Source organism: Petaurus breviceps, unplaced genomic scaffold (assembly GCF_028583685.1).
Source record: "Petaurus breviceps papuanus isolate PSGF00001 unplaced genomic scaffold, PetGlider_PUasm1.0 184, whole genome shotgun sequence".
NCBI classification, from domain to species: Eukaryota; Metazoa; Chordata; class Mammalia; order Diprotodontia; family Petauridae; genus Petaurus; species Petaurus breviceps.
In genome coordinates, this window is record NW_027185793.1 from 12,642,126 (window position 1) to 12,660,640 (window position 18,515).

Below are 18,515 nucleotides of genomic sequence, written 5' to 3' on the forward strand. Positions count from 1 at the left end.
AAAAATTTAATTTTCTTCCTTTAGCCTTACATTTCTGCTGATCCACCTTTTATCAGAGTGACACTTGGAAGGATTTATTCAGAAGTTACATGTCTCTTTCCTAATTTGAAACACAACGTGCGACTTTATAATGTTCAGGGTAAGAATACACTAAAGATGTGTTTCCCAAAATATTTGGACTATGAAGCAAATATTTTTGTGCATGGTGGTATAGGGGAAAAGCATAGATTTGGAGTCAGAAGACCTGGGTTCAGATCTAGACTCTGCTACTTCCTGTGTAGCAGTGGCCAAGTCACTTCTTCCGGAGCCTCTTTTCTCATCAGTAAAATTAGATGCATCCTATACCTCTACTGTAAATCTATGATCTACTCTAAATCTATGATCGAATGAAATTCTTTGAATGAGTGGAACCATTTTGTTGTTTGATACTGACTTTCCAAGGTAGAGGAAAATAGGACATAGAGGAAAGATAGTTTGTAAATTTTAATTCTGAAATAAAATTGTTACATTTCTAATTCATTTAATAATAAGTGGACAAAAAGATCGATCAGTTTTCACCCAGTAAGAATGATAAAGAAATAGAAAAAATTCATAATATAAATGATTTATCTTTAATAAGTAACTAAGTCTTTCTGATCTAGTTTAATTTAAAACTTTTTAAAAGAACTAGAATCATTGAAGCATAACAAAATAATTTTAAATAGATTTTGTGTAGTTTATTTCTTGTACCATATTTTTACCCCCAAATAAAAATTCTTTTGAAAATCTTCTTAAAATTAAAAAATCCCTCCATTCGCCCCTCCCCCTTTCCCCTTTCATATTCTGAAAAACATGTGGCCCCAGAATGCCATGTGATCATTGCACATAGAAAGACATTAATAAATGTTTGGATTTAGTTGAATCTTGGGCTAATTATTTCTCATTATTCCTAATTATTTCTGAGATTTTGTTTCCTTCCAGTATGTTTCATAAATTAAGTGCAAATTATATAAATTTCATAAATTAAGATCAAATGAAATGACAGAGTGCTTTGGAGATCTTAAGTCACCAAATAAATGTCAGCTATCATTCATATTGTTAAAATTGAGAAGAGAAATCTTGTTAACCTTGCTTGGTTCAGAGTATTTTGTTATGGCTCAAATGGATAATTTTTGTGATTATACTTCATAAAGTTAATGTTATTCGTAATTGTAGTTAATAATTGTAATTTCAAAGCTCTTAAAATTTAAGGCACTAAAAGTTCTTCATCCTCCCCTAGGATGGTTTGTATACATTTCCGTTAAAGTCATATCAAAACAGGGTTGTTAGGGAGACTTTAGTGTACTTTTCCTTCTGTTAGATTCAATAGCTTATATACATATATTTGCAGTTAATATTTATATGATGCTTTAAGGTTTACAAAAGATTTTACATGTGTTATCTTATTTGATCCTCACAGCAACTTTGAAATACATGGTAATAATTATCTCCATTGTATAGTTAAGGAAACACACAGTGACTTCCCCAGGGTCATACTGCTAGAGTCTAAGGCAGGTCTCTTTCTAAATCTTGATTCTATATATCACTCTACCCAGCTACTTTTAACAACTTCTTCCAAAGTACTTTCAGAGTTATAAGATTATTTAATCTGTAGGTACTATGAATATTTTCCTGGTGAAATGAAGTAAAAAAAATTAACTTGCCATCAAATTGCAGCTTTATAATGTTAGAAAAACGTTGTACTTCCCTTCTAATATCCTCAGTGTTATACAAATGTTTAACTTCCCTTCTGAAATCTCAGAGTTAGAATATGGAAAGTGTCTGTATTTGAAAAGTCTCTGTATCCCTTTTTGTTAGAATTGATATTGTACCTGCCTACAGAAACACTTAATTTACATTGACACTATGATCTGTAAGTGACCTTTGCCAGCTATGCTTTCCTTTGTCTTCGGAGCTGTAACTGTTTTACTGGGTGTCCTAGTTTCTGACATCAAGCTTTGAAGTTTTAGGTTGCTATGGGTTACCAGCCTTTTACATATATTTTCCAATGCTGACAAAAGGGTTCAAGCCTTAGATCTATTATGATGTATGTCTTCAAGTTTTCTCTAAGGCAGATATTTTTTGTGAGTATAAATTATGGTGCTTGTTATCATCACTCTGCTGCCCTTAGGAGAAAATTTCTAAATATTTCTGCCTTATCTCTCACTAACATATTTAAAAAAAAAAATAGGGCCCGTGATGAATTTCCTGAAAGAAAACAAGTAGCTTGAAGGCAAAATGTAATGAACTGTTTCAGAAACTTTTTTGGTTGAAATGATTGGTTAATCCCAATACATAGAAGTATTTAGCAATAAAGGAGTGCATGCAAAATTTTTCTGCAATATAAATTTCAATATAATTTTTGGAAATAATTATTCTGTGACATTTGGCTTTTGGAAACATCATTGACTTAAAATAATTTTCATTTCTTCAGAGCCTAACAAATCTACAAAAAAAAAAATTGAAAGGATATTTGGCAGTCCTCCTCTATTACTGACTTAATTGTGTGACCTTGGGCAAATCTTTTAACTTTTGTAGACCTCAATTTCCTTATTTGTAAAATGTAGAAATTGGAATAAGGCCCAAAACAAGATTAAAAGCCCCTTCTAGCTTTCATTTTCTATTCAGAAAATTTCTCTACAAATACTAGAATCCAGTGGTTTTGTGAACTGTTAACTTCCATTATACGTAATATATTATAGAGTCTATTCTATGGTATCTTAGAGATCAAGTCCAGCTTCATTTTATTGATGATAATTGTGTTACTGAGCCTTTTGCCTTAGATACATTTTGCTTATACATATTCCTAAAGTCTCATCTATTTACTATGTCTCGACATTCTCATTAGTACATGTTAGACGTTTGAACACAATAGCAATTTCCCACTTAGGTTCTTCTTTAAAAACATACTGTACATTTATTTAGCATACAGAATCAACTGGTTGCAAATGTGAGAACAATTTCCAAATCTGCTTTCTTTATACAGTCAGACCACCAACTTGTTGAGCAAAGGAGAAAACATTTACAAATTAGCTAAAAAGAAGATAGGTGAGAAATTTATATATTATAGGAAATGGATAAAAGAACATATGTTAACACAGATTATTGTAAAAAATTACAATAAACATAAATCCATCTCTATAAGGTGACCAAATGAGAGTAGATATTGAAAAGACTTGTTCTTGCCAAACAGATGTATAGCAGTCAAAGGCAACAGTGTTTAGAATATTGAACAATATCACTTCATAATACAGTAAGAAGTACTAGAAGAGAAAAGTAAATTTACAGAAAACTTGACAAGAGATCCAGTAAAAGCAGATTATACCCAAAGCATATAAGGATAAAATTGAAGAATAAAAATGTAAAAGATATGAATGACTGTAAAAAAGAATTTATCAGCAATAGTAGGGCCTTGTCAACAGGCAACTACAGTTTCACAAACTTACATGAAAACTAGGTTTATTATAAGAAATGAACATGCATGAGGAAACGAAAGAGTTCACAATCTGTACAGAAGTTTGTATTTTTATAATAGCAAGACAGAGGGAAGAAGAGCTACCAGAAGTTTCCACCTAAAGGGGTATGACATGGGGGGGAAAGTTGAAGTAAAGGTGTGAAAAGGACAAAATCCCTCCCAAAGAGGAGGAGCAAGACTATGACAAAAGTTGCCTTCTTTTCTCTTGGCAGCTACTATAGTATGGTCCGCTCATCTACAAGGGTCTGAGCTGCACAAGCAACTTTTCCACCTAGTGTGGACTGGCTGGCACTGTCTTGCCTCCCAAGGACACATAGGGAGTCTAGTTTGCGATGTGAATAACTTATTATGTCGCCTCAGGGTGAGATTTCCTCCTTGACAGGTTCAGGGCCTCCTGCTGCATATTCTGGGTTCTGTGTTTCTGGAAAATTTGGCAACACAAAAGACAAGTTCAAGGGACCCCTTAACATTCTTCACCAGCCTCAATATATAGGTTGAGCATCACAGTCCCCATTGTGTGACATAAGTGACACAAATGACACAAGTAACATAAATGACACAAAAAAAATAAAGCTAGTAAGAGCAGCTGGACTAGACCAACTAAAATTCCTCCTTAAAGGAGATTATCATTTTAAGGACATTTCAGGATTGACACTCAAGATAGCCGAGGAAGAAGGGATACCAAATAATTTTAAAAGTCAAAGATTTTATCACTTCAAAAAAACAACCAAGAAAATATTAAAAACTGTTTACTCGTGACTACTTTTCTATCTCTACAACAAAATCTTTTAAAATCTGTGCATTCTTTATGGCCATCCTTGATCTCAGTGTAAAAGAGAAGAATTACATTAGACTTTGAATTGCAAATATGGCCTACTTACTTAGTGAGTGTGAGATAACTGATGTATAAGTTATACAATAGTCCAGATACTCCATTGGCATCCTCAGTAAGCAAAGCCCTCAGCACTTTTGGATGTATCCCTTGTGGAGTATTTATAAAAGAATGTGAGTAAATTGCAAGAATAAGAATGCATCAGTGTTGGAATTATGGGGGGCGGAGCCAAGATGGTAGAGTAGAAGCATGACCTCCCCGTGGCTCCGGCTTCCACCTTCCCCAATCCATGTAAAAAGGGGACTCTAAACAAACTTTGGAGCTGCAGAACCCACAAAATGACACAGAGAACGTAATCTCCCTCTGAGAACAGCCCGGCAGGCTGGCAGGAATCCAGCACAGCGCTCTGGGAGCCAAGCCCAGCCCCATGCCAAGGCTTTAGCACCAGGGCGGGCCTGACCAGCCACAGCCAGAGGGCCTCCAGATCAGCAGCAGCTGTGGCCATTTCCACATTTACCAACACACAGATGCAAAGAACAAAGTGAGAGGTCAGTGCAGTCTGGACTTTGGGACCAGTGGGAGTGCTTGGCTTTTGGCCCAGGGGTGAGAAGCCGCTGAGATGCTGGCACAGCCAGCCAGCGCCACGTGGCAGCTTCAGCTCCTGGCATGTAGAGTGTAGGGGGACCAAGCACCAGTCTGAGGGGTAATTGCTCTTGCTTTAACCTGCTTGGATCTGGATTGCAGTCTAGACTGGAGGTCGTGGGGTGTGGGTCCAGCTTGCCAGAGCGTGTGGAGGCCTCAGAGAGGGCACCCATCTAATACCTCTGGCAGCTGAGAAAACCCCAGCGTTTGGGAAGAAAGTTCCCCTGTCTGGTGGCAGAGTCCTACTGTGGCAAAAAGCCCAGGGGTCAAGTGACTGAGGGGCGACATGATCAGGCAAAGGAATCAAAGCAGACGTAAGATTCCAAGATTACACTCCTATTTTGGGGATAAGAAGGAGCAAAGCATGGAACAGGAGGAAAACAGTGAAGTCAGAACTCCTGCACCAAAAGCTTCAAAGGAAAATACAAGCTGGTTACAGGCCATAGAAGACCTTAAGAAGCAGATAAGAGAAGTGGAGGAAAAATTGGGAAGAGAAATGAGAATGATGCAAGAAAATTATGAAATGAGAGTCAACAGCCTAACTGAGGAAAATCATACCTTAAAAAATAGACTAACTCAAATGGCAAAAGAGGCTCAAAAAGGCAACGAGGAGAAGAATGCCTTAAAAGGCCAAATTTGCCAGATAGAAAAAGAATCTCAAAAGCTCACTGAGGAGAGTCATTGCTTCAGAATTAGATTGGAGAAAATGGAAGCTAATGACTTTATGAGAAATCAAGATGCTGTTAAACAGATCCAAACAAATGAAAGAATAGAAGGCAATGTGAAATATCTCATGGGAAAAACCACTGACCTGGAAAATAGATCCAGGAGAGATCATTGAAAAATTATTGGACTGCCTGAAAGCCATGACCAAAGTAAGAACCTAGAAATCATCCTCCAGGAAGTTCTCAAAGAAAACTGCCCTGATGTTTTAGAACCAGAGGGCAAAATAGAGGTTGAAAGAATCCACTGATCACCTCCTGAAAGAGATCCCATAAAGATAACTCCTAGGAATATTATAGCCAGGTTCTGGAATTCCAAAATTAAGGAGAGAATATTACAAGCAGCCAGGAAGAAATGTTTTGAATATTGTGGAAACACAATCAGGATAACCCAGGATCTGGCACAGCTTCTACACTGAGGGATCGAAGGGCTTGGAATATGATATTCCAGAGGTCAAAGGAGCTGGGTTGAAAACCCAGCAAAACTGAGTATCATGTTTCAGGGGAAAATTTGGTCATTCAGTGGAATAGAGGACTTTCAAGCATTCTTGCTGAAAAAACCAGAGTTGAATAGAAAATTTGACATTCAGATACAAGAAGCATGAGAAGGTAAACAGGGAAAAGAAATCATAAGGAACTTATCCAAGTTGAACTATTAACATTCCTCCATGGAAAAACAATAATTGTAACTTATCAAACTTTTCTCAGTAGTTGAAAGGAATAGAAATATATATATATATATATAGACATATATATGTCTATATATGAGGGTATATGTGCATATGAATACATATGTGAATGTGTGTATATATGTTTACAAGTATACATAGATAGAGGGTACAGGACCAATTTAACAGGAAGGGATGATACTTAAAAGGTGAAATTAAGAGGTGAGAGAGGAATATAATGAGAGGAGATGGGGAGAGTCAGAATGGCGTTAACTTTCTCATATAAAAGAGGCAAGGGAAAATGGTTACAATGGAGGGGAATGGGTCAACCTTATTCCCATTGAACTTGGCTTGAGGAGGGAATGAAACACACACTAAATAGGGTATCTCACCCTCCAGGAGAGTAGGGGGGGAAGGGGATGAGTGGGGGGATGATGGGAGGGCAGGCTAGGGGGGGGGAGGGAAGTTGGAAGCTCCCACTTTTGAAAAGGAACAGGATCAAAGTAGAGAATAGAACAAGTGGGAGGTGGAATAGGAGGGAGGGAAATATAGTCAGTCTTTTACAATATATTTACTATGTTATTGTTTTGCATTAGCCACACATGTACAACCTATACTGAACTGCTTATCTTCCCAGTAAGGCTGGGTGACAAGGGAGGAAGGGAACGAATCTGGAATTGAAAGTTTTAAAATCAAATATATATATATATGTGTGTGTGTGTGTGTGTGTTTATATATATATATGCCATTATTAATACTATTTTACATGTAATTGGGAAATACGATATACAGGCATTGAGTCATAGAGATCCATTGGAAAAATCGAAAGGGGTATGGGAGGAAATATGGGAGAGAGCAGATTGGAGGAGGGGATATCCTGTGGGACTGCTATTTTGGGGTGGTGGGTAGGGGAAAACCAGGAAGAAAATTTGTAACTCAAAATTTGGCGGAAATGAATGCTGTAAATCAGCAGTTAATAAAGCATTTGGAAAAAAAATTAAAAAAAAAGAATGCATCAGTGTTATAATCTCTGCTGGGTTTTTTGGACATTTTTTATTTCATTAAATATTTCCTAATTACATGTAAAAAGTTTTTTTTTTAAACATTCTGTTGAGAAAGCAAGCGGTATATCTATTGTGCTTATGAAGTTATACCAAATACATTTCCATATTAGCCATATGTCAAATGAAAACATACACAAAAACTTCCATGAAAAACCAAATTTAAAAGTTTGCTTCAATTTGCACTCAGAAATCGTCTGTTTTCTCTGGAGGTGGATAGCATTGTTCATTATGGGTCCTATGGTATTGTCTTGATCAGAACAGGCAGATCTTTTTACAGTTGATCATCCTTATAATATTTAAACTTATTTGGCCTACTGCTCCCTTTAAAAAAAAAAATTACTCATTCCCCACCCCGTCCTGAAATCTACTTTCTTTAACCCTTTAACAGTTTATTAAAAAATTTGTGTCACTTCAAACCCCTTAAACTCCCTGGTTTGTTCCAGTGCCCCTCCAGGTTGGTACCTCCTTCTTTGGGAAGCTATGAGCAAACGTTTTTAATGTAGGTTTTTTTTTTTTGTTCCAGTTTTTTCCCTTGCCTCTTCTCCTTTGCTTTCACTAAGGAGGCAGTTTGAGTAATTTCCATATTAGCTATGTTACAAAAGGGAAAAAAAAAAGACTCCCTCTTACCCCCCCAAAAAAATAAAGTTTAAAAAGTATGTTTCAATTTATATTCATATGCCATCAGTTCTTTTTCTTGCATTTTCCATAAGTCCCTTGTAAATTTTTGGATCATTGTATTGCTAAGTCATTCACAGTTGATCATTGTTTGGTATTGCTGATGCTGTGTATAGTGTTCTTCTGGGTTTGCTCATTTCATTTTACGTTAGTTCATATAAGTCTTCCTAGGTTTTTCTGGAAGCATCCTGCTTGTCATTTCTTATAGTATGTTGTTCCATCACAGTTGTTACCACAGCTTGTTCAGCTGTTCTCCAAATGATGGGTATCCCATCAATTTCTGATTCTTGACCACCACAAAAAAAAAAAAAAAGAGACGGTATCAATACTTTTGTATATCTATTTCTCCTCTTTTCTTTGATCTCTTTAAAGATTCAGACCTAGCAATGGTATGCTGGGTCAAAGATTATGTACAGTTTCATAGCTCTTTGGGCATAGTTCCCAATCATTCTTCAGAATGATTAGATTAGTTCACAATTTCATCAACAATGCATTAGTGTCCCAATTTTTCCACAGCACCTCCAGTATTTGTCCTTTTCTTTTTTGTCTTGTTAGCAAATCTGATAGGTATGAGGTGGTATCTCAGAGTTGTTTTAATTTGCATTTCTCCTAATCACTAGTGCTTTGATTTCTTCTTTTGAATCTTTATATCCCCAGTACATAGTAGACACTTAATAAAAATATTTGAATCGAATGATTCAAATGTCTTTTACCCCACACCACTAAATCCTTCTACATCTTACTGAAGTCTTTGAGGAAGAAGGGATTCTTTGCTCTTTCAGGGTTATTCCTGTTACTTATGCTTTTATTCCTTCCTCACACATCATTTGCTTGTGCCATTGCTTCCCTCTCTCCTCCCTGGATCTTTTCCCCACTCTCATTTTCTTTATTCTTCCCTCCTGCCTCCTTCATTTTCAATCTCTTCATTCCTATTGCCCCTCTCTCTGATATCTATATAGCACATGATTGATTCTGTCATTCTCTCAAGTTATTCTACTTCATCTCTTTTCCCTTTCACTGCTAGATTGCTAGGAAGACATCTGTTCTTACTGCTTCTGCATCCTTATCATCCCCTCATTTCTTTTTTTGGGGGGGGCAGTTGGGGTTAAGTGACTTGCCCAAGGTCACATGGCTAGTAAGTGTTAAGTGTCTGAAGCTGGATTTGAACTCAGGACCTTCTGACTCCAGGGCCAGTGCTCTATTCACTGTGCCACCTAGCTGCCCCCCCCCATACCCTCATTTCTTAACCCATTTATAACCTAGCTCCATTGTAGCCCTTTTATTGTAACAGTTCTGTCAGAGTTTTGCAGCTTCTGACAGTTCATCACTGCTCTCGTCCTGGATAATCTTTCTTTTGACTTCCTGTAACATAGTTATCACCTGGACCTTTTCCCGTTCCTTTTCTATCTCCTTTGCTGGATCATTGTCCTTCTCCTGCCCTCAGTTATGTATATCTATCAAATATGTATATTTGTTAATATACACATGTGTATTATTTGTTATAATATATTTGTTAATATACATATGTACATATACATACATAATATACAATTACATATATCTATCAGAGCTCTATGCCAGACCCTTTTCTCATCCCTCAGTGCATTTTCCTTTGGTGATCTCATGGGTTCAAGTGTTCCTATAAAAATTATGCCAAAGTCTATATGTCCAGCCCTAATTTTTTTCCTCAGCTCTGTTCACATGTTGCCTGCTGCCTAATTACATCATTGCCAACTGCCTGATTAATACTGCTACCCGGTATCTCAAAACTGAGAATGTTCAAAATGTAACTCTTTATTTTTCTCCTAAATCTTCTTCTCCTGCAAACTTATTTTGAATGTACCACTATCCTTCCAGTTGCCACAGTTTTGTAATTTAAGGGTTACACTTGACTCTTTGTTATCCCTCACTTCCTTTTTTCCAGTTGGTGGCTAATTCTCTTCTGTAAAACATGTACATTTATTCCATTTGTACTTTTCTCTCTAGGTGCAGGGTTACCACCCTACTTCAGGGCTTCATCACTTCTGATCAGAACTATTGCATTATTAATGAGATAATTAAATACTATTGGTATTCACTGAGAAGTATCCATATATAGATACACTTAGAAGTAGGAATTCAATAAGGTATATGTGCTTGTCTCTTTTCAAAGCCTTGATGGTAATAAGCATTTGTTAAGTGCCTACTATTTGCCAGCTGCTATGGTAAACTCTAGGAATATGACTATAGAAAGGGAATAGTTCTGCTAGGAGCTTACCATACATAAATACCAGTCTTGCCAGCCTCTGTTGGGAAGATCTGACTCTCACTCAAGACATATACAGATTCTTTGACTGAGCAAGACACTTGGCATCACCACTCCTCTCTAGATACTTCTAATATAAGTTTCAGAAGAGTTGCTGTTTTGAATCAGCAGGAAATGGAATATGTACCTAATGAGAGGTATAGATTCTAAATGAATGCTTAAATTTAGGATACTTAGAACAGTTTGACTAAGGACTCTATGTTAGGTTCAGGAGTTTTAAAATGAGATGATTTGATTATTTTCTCCTACTGCTTTAAACTTTTACATTTGGTAGCAAAGGCCTCCTAATAAGTGATTATGTGGTAACAGCATCCATTTTGGGACAGTAAAGGGGAAAAAAACCATACAAAAAAACATGTTCCAAATGAGATTTATTTATTTATTTGCCTTTTTGGAGGGCCCTTGGGTAACTTGCCCAAGGTTACATGGCTAGTTTTTTTTGTGGGTGTTAAGTGTCTGAGGCTGGAAATGAACTCGGGTCCTCCTGACTCCGGGGCCGGTGCTTTACTCACTGTTCCACCTAGCTGCCCCTTGAGATTTTTTTTTAAGGCTGTTCTTTATGTCCAGGTTAAAATGAGGGTGGCGGAGGGATGTATTGATTGTGAAATAGGTCCTGTGGTCCTCCACATCTGTATCCACATTAAAGTGGCAATATGGTAGTTCCCTCAAAGATGGCATCTTAGCTTTCCCTTTTTATAGAAGAATAGTTGACTCACTGACATATTAGGGGTGCTTCTTCCTTTTTTTAGGAACACCAGAATCACAGTTGGTGTGGAGCAAGGTGTTATCTGTTACCTCTTTTTCAGATTTGTGTTTAAAGAGAGTAATTTCTTGAAGAATAATCCATGCAAGGTCTGACTTGCGTCTTTCTGGGGGGTTTAGACTCCAGATTGGGGGAAAAATGTAATACTCATAAATAATATTTAGCAAAAAGTTTAATAGTATAGACAGGCAAAGATTGTGTTGATTAAGTTTGGCAAAGCTCACTTCACTTTTGTATTTGTGATACATATGGTGAGAAAGGTGTGATGTCTCACAAGGAAGCCTCTGGAGTCTTTAATACTCAATACTTCCCTCAGTACAGTTGCCTTAGGCAAATGGGAACTCCTCAGTCATTTGAGACTTAATCCCTTGCTCTATATAAGTTTTGAGGGTAATTTCCTTGCCTTTTAAAGGGGAGGAAAACAAAAACACTCTAGCCTCTATGTCAGGAAACTTCCAGAGTTACTGCTCTGAATCCTAACAAGATTAGCAGATCATACTCTTCTCAAAAGGGAAGTGGGAGTACCATGTTGCAATGTGTGCCAATCTACCCAACATGACTAACAGGGGATGTGGAGGATCTGACTTAATGTATTTGTTGCCATAGAGCTATTTATGCGCAGGTAGTAGCTTACTCATGATATTTTGGTTTTTTTTTTATTGGACCTATGATTTCTTTTGTTGGCAATTTCTTGTGAGGAGTTTCCTCTCTCAGCATAGATTGTTCCTCTGCACTTTATAATCTTGGAGAGTTCCTGGGGCACCAAAAGCTTAAATGACTTGCTCATAGCCACAGAACCACACCAATTCTGTACCATCCACTATGCTCTTCTCCTTGAGCAAGTTACAGTTGGAAAAAAAAATTGGGAGATCTTGATTGCTTTTAGGAATAAGTAAAAAGAAAGTAAGAATTAATTAAAACTACATAGATATGCAGGATAGTATAGTAATATGGATGTGAATCTTCTCAAGTTCTATCTTTTCATTGTTTGACCAATGCTTAGAAATTGGCCTGGATTAGTGCTAAAGTGAAAATCAAAGGCCTCTGATATTTAGTGCCTTTCACTTTTTTTCCTTCATTGTTTTCCTTTATGAATGCTAACTCAGATTCTATAAAGAATAATAACAAAATTTCAGTGCACAAATATCTTTAACAAGGTGAGTAAGGCCTTACTTGTTAATATAGCTATGTCTAAATATATTTCTTGTGCTGCAGTGGAAAATACTAGTTAAATCAGAGTACTTAATTTTGTTATCTCCAAAAATAAAGCTGCTACATTTCCTTCATAATTTCCTTTTTTTTTTAAGTAAACTCATTTTAGGCATGGTTGCCATTTAATTTTCTTTTGTTGGTCCTTCCTCATGCACGTATGCGATGTAGTATGATCTTTAACAACAAATACTCAGTATGTACAAGCAACATACCAAAGCTTCACCACGAAGCAGTTGAAAGATGTAGGGAATAAAAGATTCTCGTTCTTATTATTTATTGAGACAACTAAGACTTATAAGTTTCCAGAGGTAGTGATAGAACCTGCATTGATAAAGGTAGGTTCCTCATCCTGGAGTTCCTTGTAACGGTAAAATTACTGGCCGAGCCCCTATTCCTTTCATTTGTTGATTATGAAAAAGAATTTGATTATCGTATCAAAGCAAAAGGAAAAAAAAAACTACTCTTCTAACAAGGTGTCTCCCAACCATTCCTGAAAGCCAATCACAACTCTCTGATAGCTGTAATAGCTTGAAAAGCCTGGTTCAGCAATACCCAGATCACAAACATCAGGTGAAAGAATAAAGGGAGGAAGAACATGATCACCAAAGATCTTTGCCCAACATAGAATGAAAGTAGAAGTGGGATTTCCCATAGATATCGTGAGGTCTTTCCCGTGCTCCTGTTTGCAGTTGACGATGTACCACTGGTGGGTCAAAGCCCCATGACATTCAGTTTCCTCCTCTGGGGTTTTACTCCAGAAAGGGGGATCAGAATTGCTTTAATACTTTATGCTTATATTTAATAATATTAATTTTGTTGACTAGAGAACCTAAAGAGAGAAATAGGTAGCAATTGCTGTCTTCTGGGTTTGCAGGGAGCTTTACACAAGAGCTTTATGTCTCATATGGTCCAGAAGTGTGGGATTTCAAACCACGTCTCCTATGCCTTCGAATCCAGCACTCTCCGCTATACCAGCTTCCTCTCTGTTTCTCAGCAGAATGAAAATCCTGAGAATCCATTGGACCATTCAGTCTGACTGCTAGTTTTTGCCATTTTCCCTACAGTTTCACATGGTTATGCTGAACATTTTAATGTAATTGATTCATTTGCAGAAATTGTTTAAGATGATGTATTTTTATTGTAACTTATAAAAATTTTCTTCTAGAAAATGAAAATAAAATGAAAGGGAGGTATTTTGTGCTTCGGAATAAAATCTTCCTTCCTTAAGACCTCATTGGTTACTTTTAGGCACAGGTCAGCAATGTGATTTAAATATTTTTCCCTGATACTGCTAATAGATCCTTTCAGCCAATTAATATCTTTAAGCTGTATACCTTGTGATGAAAGATAATTTATTTCCAAGTTAACTGGTTGGAATTAGAGATGAAGCCTGTTATAATTCAATTCACGCATCAATCATCATCATTCACATTTGCTCTCTGCCAGTCACTGTATTAGGCACTGATAACAAAAAATAAAATATTACCCGCACTTAGGGAGCTTACATTCAACTCCGGAAATATGCAGACAGATAAATGCAAAGTACTTAAAAAATATATCTCCAAATAAAATACTAAGTACAAAGTGCAAGGAAAACAGGAATATGTGGGGACATCAGGAAAGGTTTTATGTAGAAAGTGAAACTTGAATTATACCTTGTAGGAGGTAAGGATTCCAAGAACCAGAAATGAGATGAAAAGGCATTCCTGAAGCATGGGGGGAAATGTTGGTGTCTAGTTTGAAACTCAGATGACAGGCTATAAAGTTAATCTTAGAAAAAGATGATTTTGTAATCAGCTGTAACACCTACAAGTAGACTCCTGACTGGATGGGACAAGTACTTAGTCAGTAGACTCAGCATCTTCTAGCCAGCTTGACCTGGGCTTATCAAGATGCTTTGGCCTGCTCCAACTCTGAAACTAACTGCCAACAATAAAATTTCTTGCAAAAAAAAAAAAAATCCTTGTGTGTGTGTGTGTATATGTGTGTGTGTGTGTGTATATATATATATATATACATATATATATATATATATATATTTTTTTTTTTTTTAAGATAAGATGGTCTTCCTACAAAGTACCCTGAAACCCCTTGTTCCTGTGCTCTCAGCCTTCTGGTTCATTCATCCATAAGCATTTTTTAAGTACCAGGTGTTGTGCTAAGCAGTAGTTCAAAAACAAAAATTATTCCAAAGCAAAAATTATTTTAATTTCACCTAGGAATCACACACATAATTTCCACTTCTGCAGCATAGTGGTGGCTTAAAGTTAGAAATCCTAGCTTTCTGTTAACATTCTGGTTCTGTAAGTTGGAATAATCCTAGAAAGTCATGTGTTAGCAAGAGAGAGCAGGATCTACACTGTAATAAAAATCTATTAGACACCTGAGAAACACCATAAAATACTGTGCTTTGTGAACTGCCTTAGACAAGTTGAATTTATATATACAACACATACCTTGCAGATACTTATCACTTCATTGACTCTTCTCCCAGGGGCAAAGTTGGAACTCAAATTTAGCGTAAGCTGTCTTTCCCAGACACTTTCAGCTTTGTTTTTTTACTTATGATCATCATTTCTGATCAAAGAAAGTAAAGAAGAAATAATAGGAAAATGGATGAGGGTTCCTATTTAGAAATATTGGAAATATGAAGCTTAATATTAGGGGTAGTGATCAGGAAGGAGTGCTCGGTCCTTTTTAAAAAATTCCACCCAAGCTGAACTTAGTGGAGTCAGGATTGCATATGTAAAGCTTCTCAAGCCCTGCCCTTTTTTTTTCTGCATAATATGAACTTACCTATATTTTATGCTCACACCTTTCTGGGGAAAATACCTAGGATTCCTGGATCCTTAATATTTACCTGTTCTTATGGTAGATCATTCATCAGTGCTTTTCCAGAAATCTATATAGTTGAGGTTAAGCAGATTTCATATTCCAACAGCATTGTTATACCAGTAAATTTATATTAGTGTGGATTCTTGGCCAGACTGCAAGTCGTGTGTGTGTGTGTGTGTGTATACAAACATGTTTACATATGTTATAATTATACATGTTTACCATATGTTATAATTCTTTGAAAGAACATTCATATATTCTGCTAAGTCATATATGCTATGGAATTAAAATTTCTTCTGGTAGTAAACATTTGAAATTTATATTGCTATATAGTAATATTCAGGTTAAAGAAGACTGGTTAAAAATGGTTATCAACTATTTGGAAGGGTGTTTAGTATGTTATTTAAACAAAAAATATAAAAGAACTTTTTGACAAGCTATAATATATTGTTTCCAATTCAGGAATAGAGGGTCAGTCTGTGGAAGTTGCCAATATTTTGGACATCAGAGGAGAATATAACCGTGAGATTGCAATGAGAATCTCTTCTGACATAAACAGTCACAAAAGATTTTATACTGATCTAAATGGATATCAGGTAAATATTCTCTTTAAAGTAGAAATATAACGCACAGACTAGTAATGTTTAATAATGCTTCAACTGTTAATTTAGTATCAATTTAAAAATAGATTAAATGTAAGCTTTTATTTTAAAGTAAACTGATTTTTAAAAAAATTTCTTAAAACTTAATTGTTAAAAGTTTTATTTTATTTTCAGTTCCAATTTTTTTTCCTTTCCTCCACCTTTTCTCTCCCCATCGTGAAGGCGTGAAATATAGTACTCATCACACATAGTCATGCACCACATATTTCCACATTATCCTTGTTCCATGAGAGAGAGAATATTCTTCCATCTGCACTCAGAGCCCATCAATTCTTTATTCGAAATTGGATAGCATTTTGATCACAAGTTCTTTGGAATTGTGGAGGATCATTGTATTGATCAGAATGACTAAGTCTTTCACAGTTGATTAACTTTATAATGTTGCTATTACTATGTAATTTGTTCTTCTGCTTCTGCTCACTTTACTTTGCATTAGTTCATAGAAGACTTCTCGTTTAACTGAACTGATCATCTTTTATCATTTCCTACAGCACAGTGATACTCCATCACATTGATGTGCCATAACTTGTTCAGCCATTCCCCAGTTGATGGGCATCCTCTCAGTTTCCAATTCTTGGCTGCCACAAAAAGAGCTGCTGTAAAAATTTTTGTACATATAGATCCTTTTCCTTTGATCTGTTTAAAGTATAGCCTTTGTAGTAGTGTTATTATGTCAAAAGGTATGTACAGTTTTATAAGTTTCAGGGTATACTTCCAAATTGCCTTCCACAATTGTTGGATTAACTTCACATACCCATCAGCAGTGTATATTAGTGTGCGTATTTTCCCCACACTTCTCCATCATTTGTCATTTTCCTTTTTCTGGCATCTTAGCAAATCTGATCAGCGTAGACTGAATTTTTAAAAAACCGGTGTTTACATAAAAAAGTAAAACCACCATATGACAATCCCAAAATTAGACTAAATAGTTGAAGGGATGCATTTACACTGAAATTTCTTCTTTCAGTTGCATACATTTTTGTGCATTATTTGGTTACCAGGTATTTCAAGAGTGAATATAAGTTGACTAATTGAATAAATGCGCTTGTTAAGCAACTTCTTTGTGCCAAATATTATGCCAGATATAAATGCAAAAATGCAATTTAAAGTTGAATAGGAGTTGAGCCATAAGGCAGTATGCCCTTTCTAGTAATAATATTTTTGTTTTGATTACTATTCCAGAGCAGGAAGTAGAGAACAGGGAAGAGAAGTCATGGGGACAGGATTATTGTATTTAGCTTCTAAAATCCTATGCAACCTGCCTTCATTATCTTTATTCCCAGGCTCATTGGGCATAACTCACCTTTTATGTTGTGGTAAGACCATAATGGCCTTGCTTATACCTGACTCTTCATCTTTGGTCTCCATGCCTTTGTTCTGGTTATCCCTTATGCCCAGAATTTTTTCGCTCCTTAACTTTGCTTTTTAGATTCCCTTTCTTCTTTGAAGACATAGCTCATATGCTATCTTCAGCATGAAGCCTTTCTCAATCCCCTGAATAATAGTGTCATCCTTCCCAATCTACTTTTATATTTAACTAATTTGTACATATTTTTACTTATTAATTTTATATTTATGTTGGATTATATTATTTATATGTCTTTCCTATTAGAATGTAAGTTCCTTGTGATTAGATATTATTTCATTCTTTGTCCTTGTATCTCCTATACCTAGCATAGTTCCTGACACATAATAAATGCTTTATAAATATTTATTGATTGATCAGCGTCACAAAAGCAGTAAGTAGCAGAGCTGACATTGAAGCATAGGCCTTCTGACCCTAAATCTAATGTCTTTTTTCCTTTACAACTCTAGAAGAGCTGTATCAAACAACTCCACATCTTCCTCAATCTATTCTTCACTTTAGCTCAGCTTCACACAGGGATGGTCAAGCCTTTGCTCTTGCTATCACCCAAAATTGTTGCATGATCAAGAAATCTGAAATTTATCATATCAAAACCTTCTATCACTTCATCTGTCCCTAGTCCTTACTCCTTATAAACTTACTGTTTTTGCTCTCATCATGAACTCTAATTCCTTCTTGCCTCAGTACTTTCTCAAATTATCTATCTTCTTCCTGTTACTTCCTTTCTCCATCCCTACTTGCTTCTTTGCCTTTCCTTCCCTCTCCCCCTTCACTCCCCTTAACTGTTCAGTTTGGCTCTTCAGAGTAATCTCTAATTCTTTGTCCCTTTATTGTGTTGCGCTGCTCATGCCTTGCCAAACCTCTGCTGTAAATTACTCTCACCATCTGCCTTTTTTTGCTCCTCACTCACATGTTGTGAATGTATCTACAGGAAGTTGTGCACCTGTGCTAACTTGGTGTCCTCCAAATTTATGCTACCTAGTTTCAACTAGGTCCTCACTGCGATGTGACAGTCCTTTTAGCTCTCTATAATTTATTCTCTATCCCATGAGAGAGAGTTCTTAAACTTCCTACCCTCTCATTTTCAACCCATATCTACTTTCCAGTCTTGTAAAAACTGGTATGAGAATGTTATATTCACTGGACAAAACTAAACTTAATTCAAAGATGAGGAAGCAATGTGAACTTTTCAGATAATTCTCTACCACATACCAAACATCTATGATTCTCCAGTTAACTTGCAGATAGGCAGCAGAGCAGAGAGGAAGGTGGCTTG

The 18,515-nt window shown here is 36.2% G+C and overlaps 1 protein-coding gene across 1 annotated transcript in view; it reads left to right on the forward strand.

The window, feature by feature from the left end:
• MAN2A1 (mannosidase alpha class 2A member 1) overlaps window positions 1-18,515 on the forward strand; it is a 236,724-nt gene that overhangs the window by 187,369 nt on the left and 30,840 nt on the right. Inside the window, exons 16-17 of the mRNA XM_069088155.1 lie at window positions 25-139; window positions 15,674-15,807. Coding sequence (XP_068944256.1) covers window positions 25-139; window positions 15,674-15,807 — 249 coding nt within the window. The remainder of the gene's footprint in view (window positions 1-24; window positions 140-15,673; window positions 15,808-18,515) is intronic.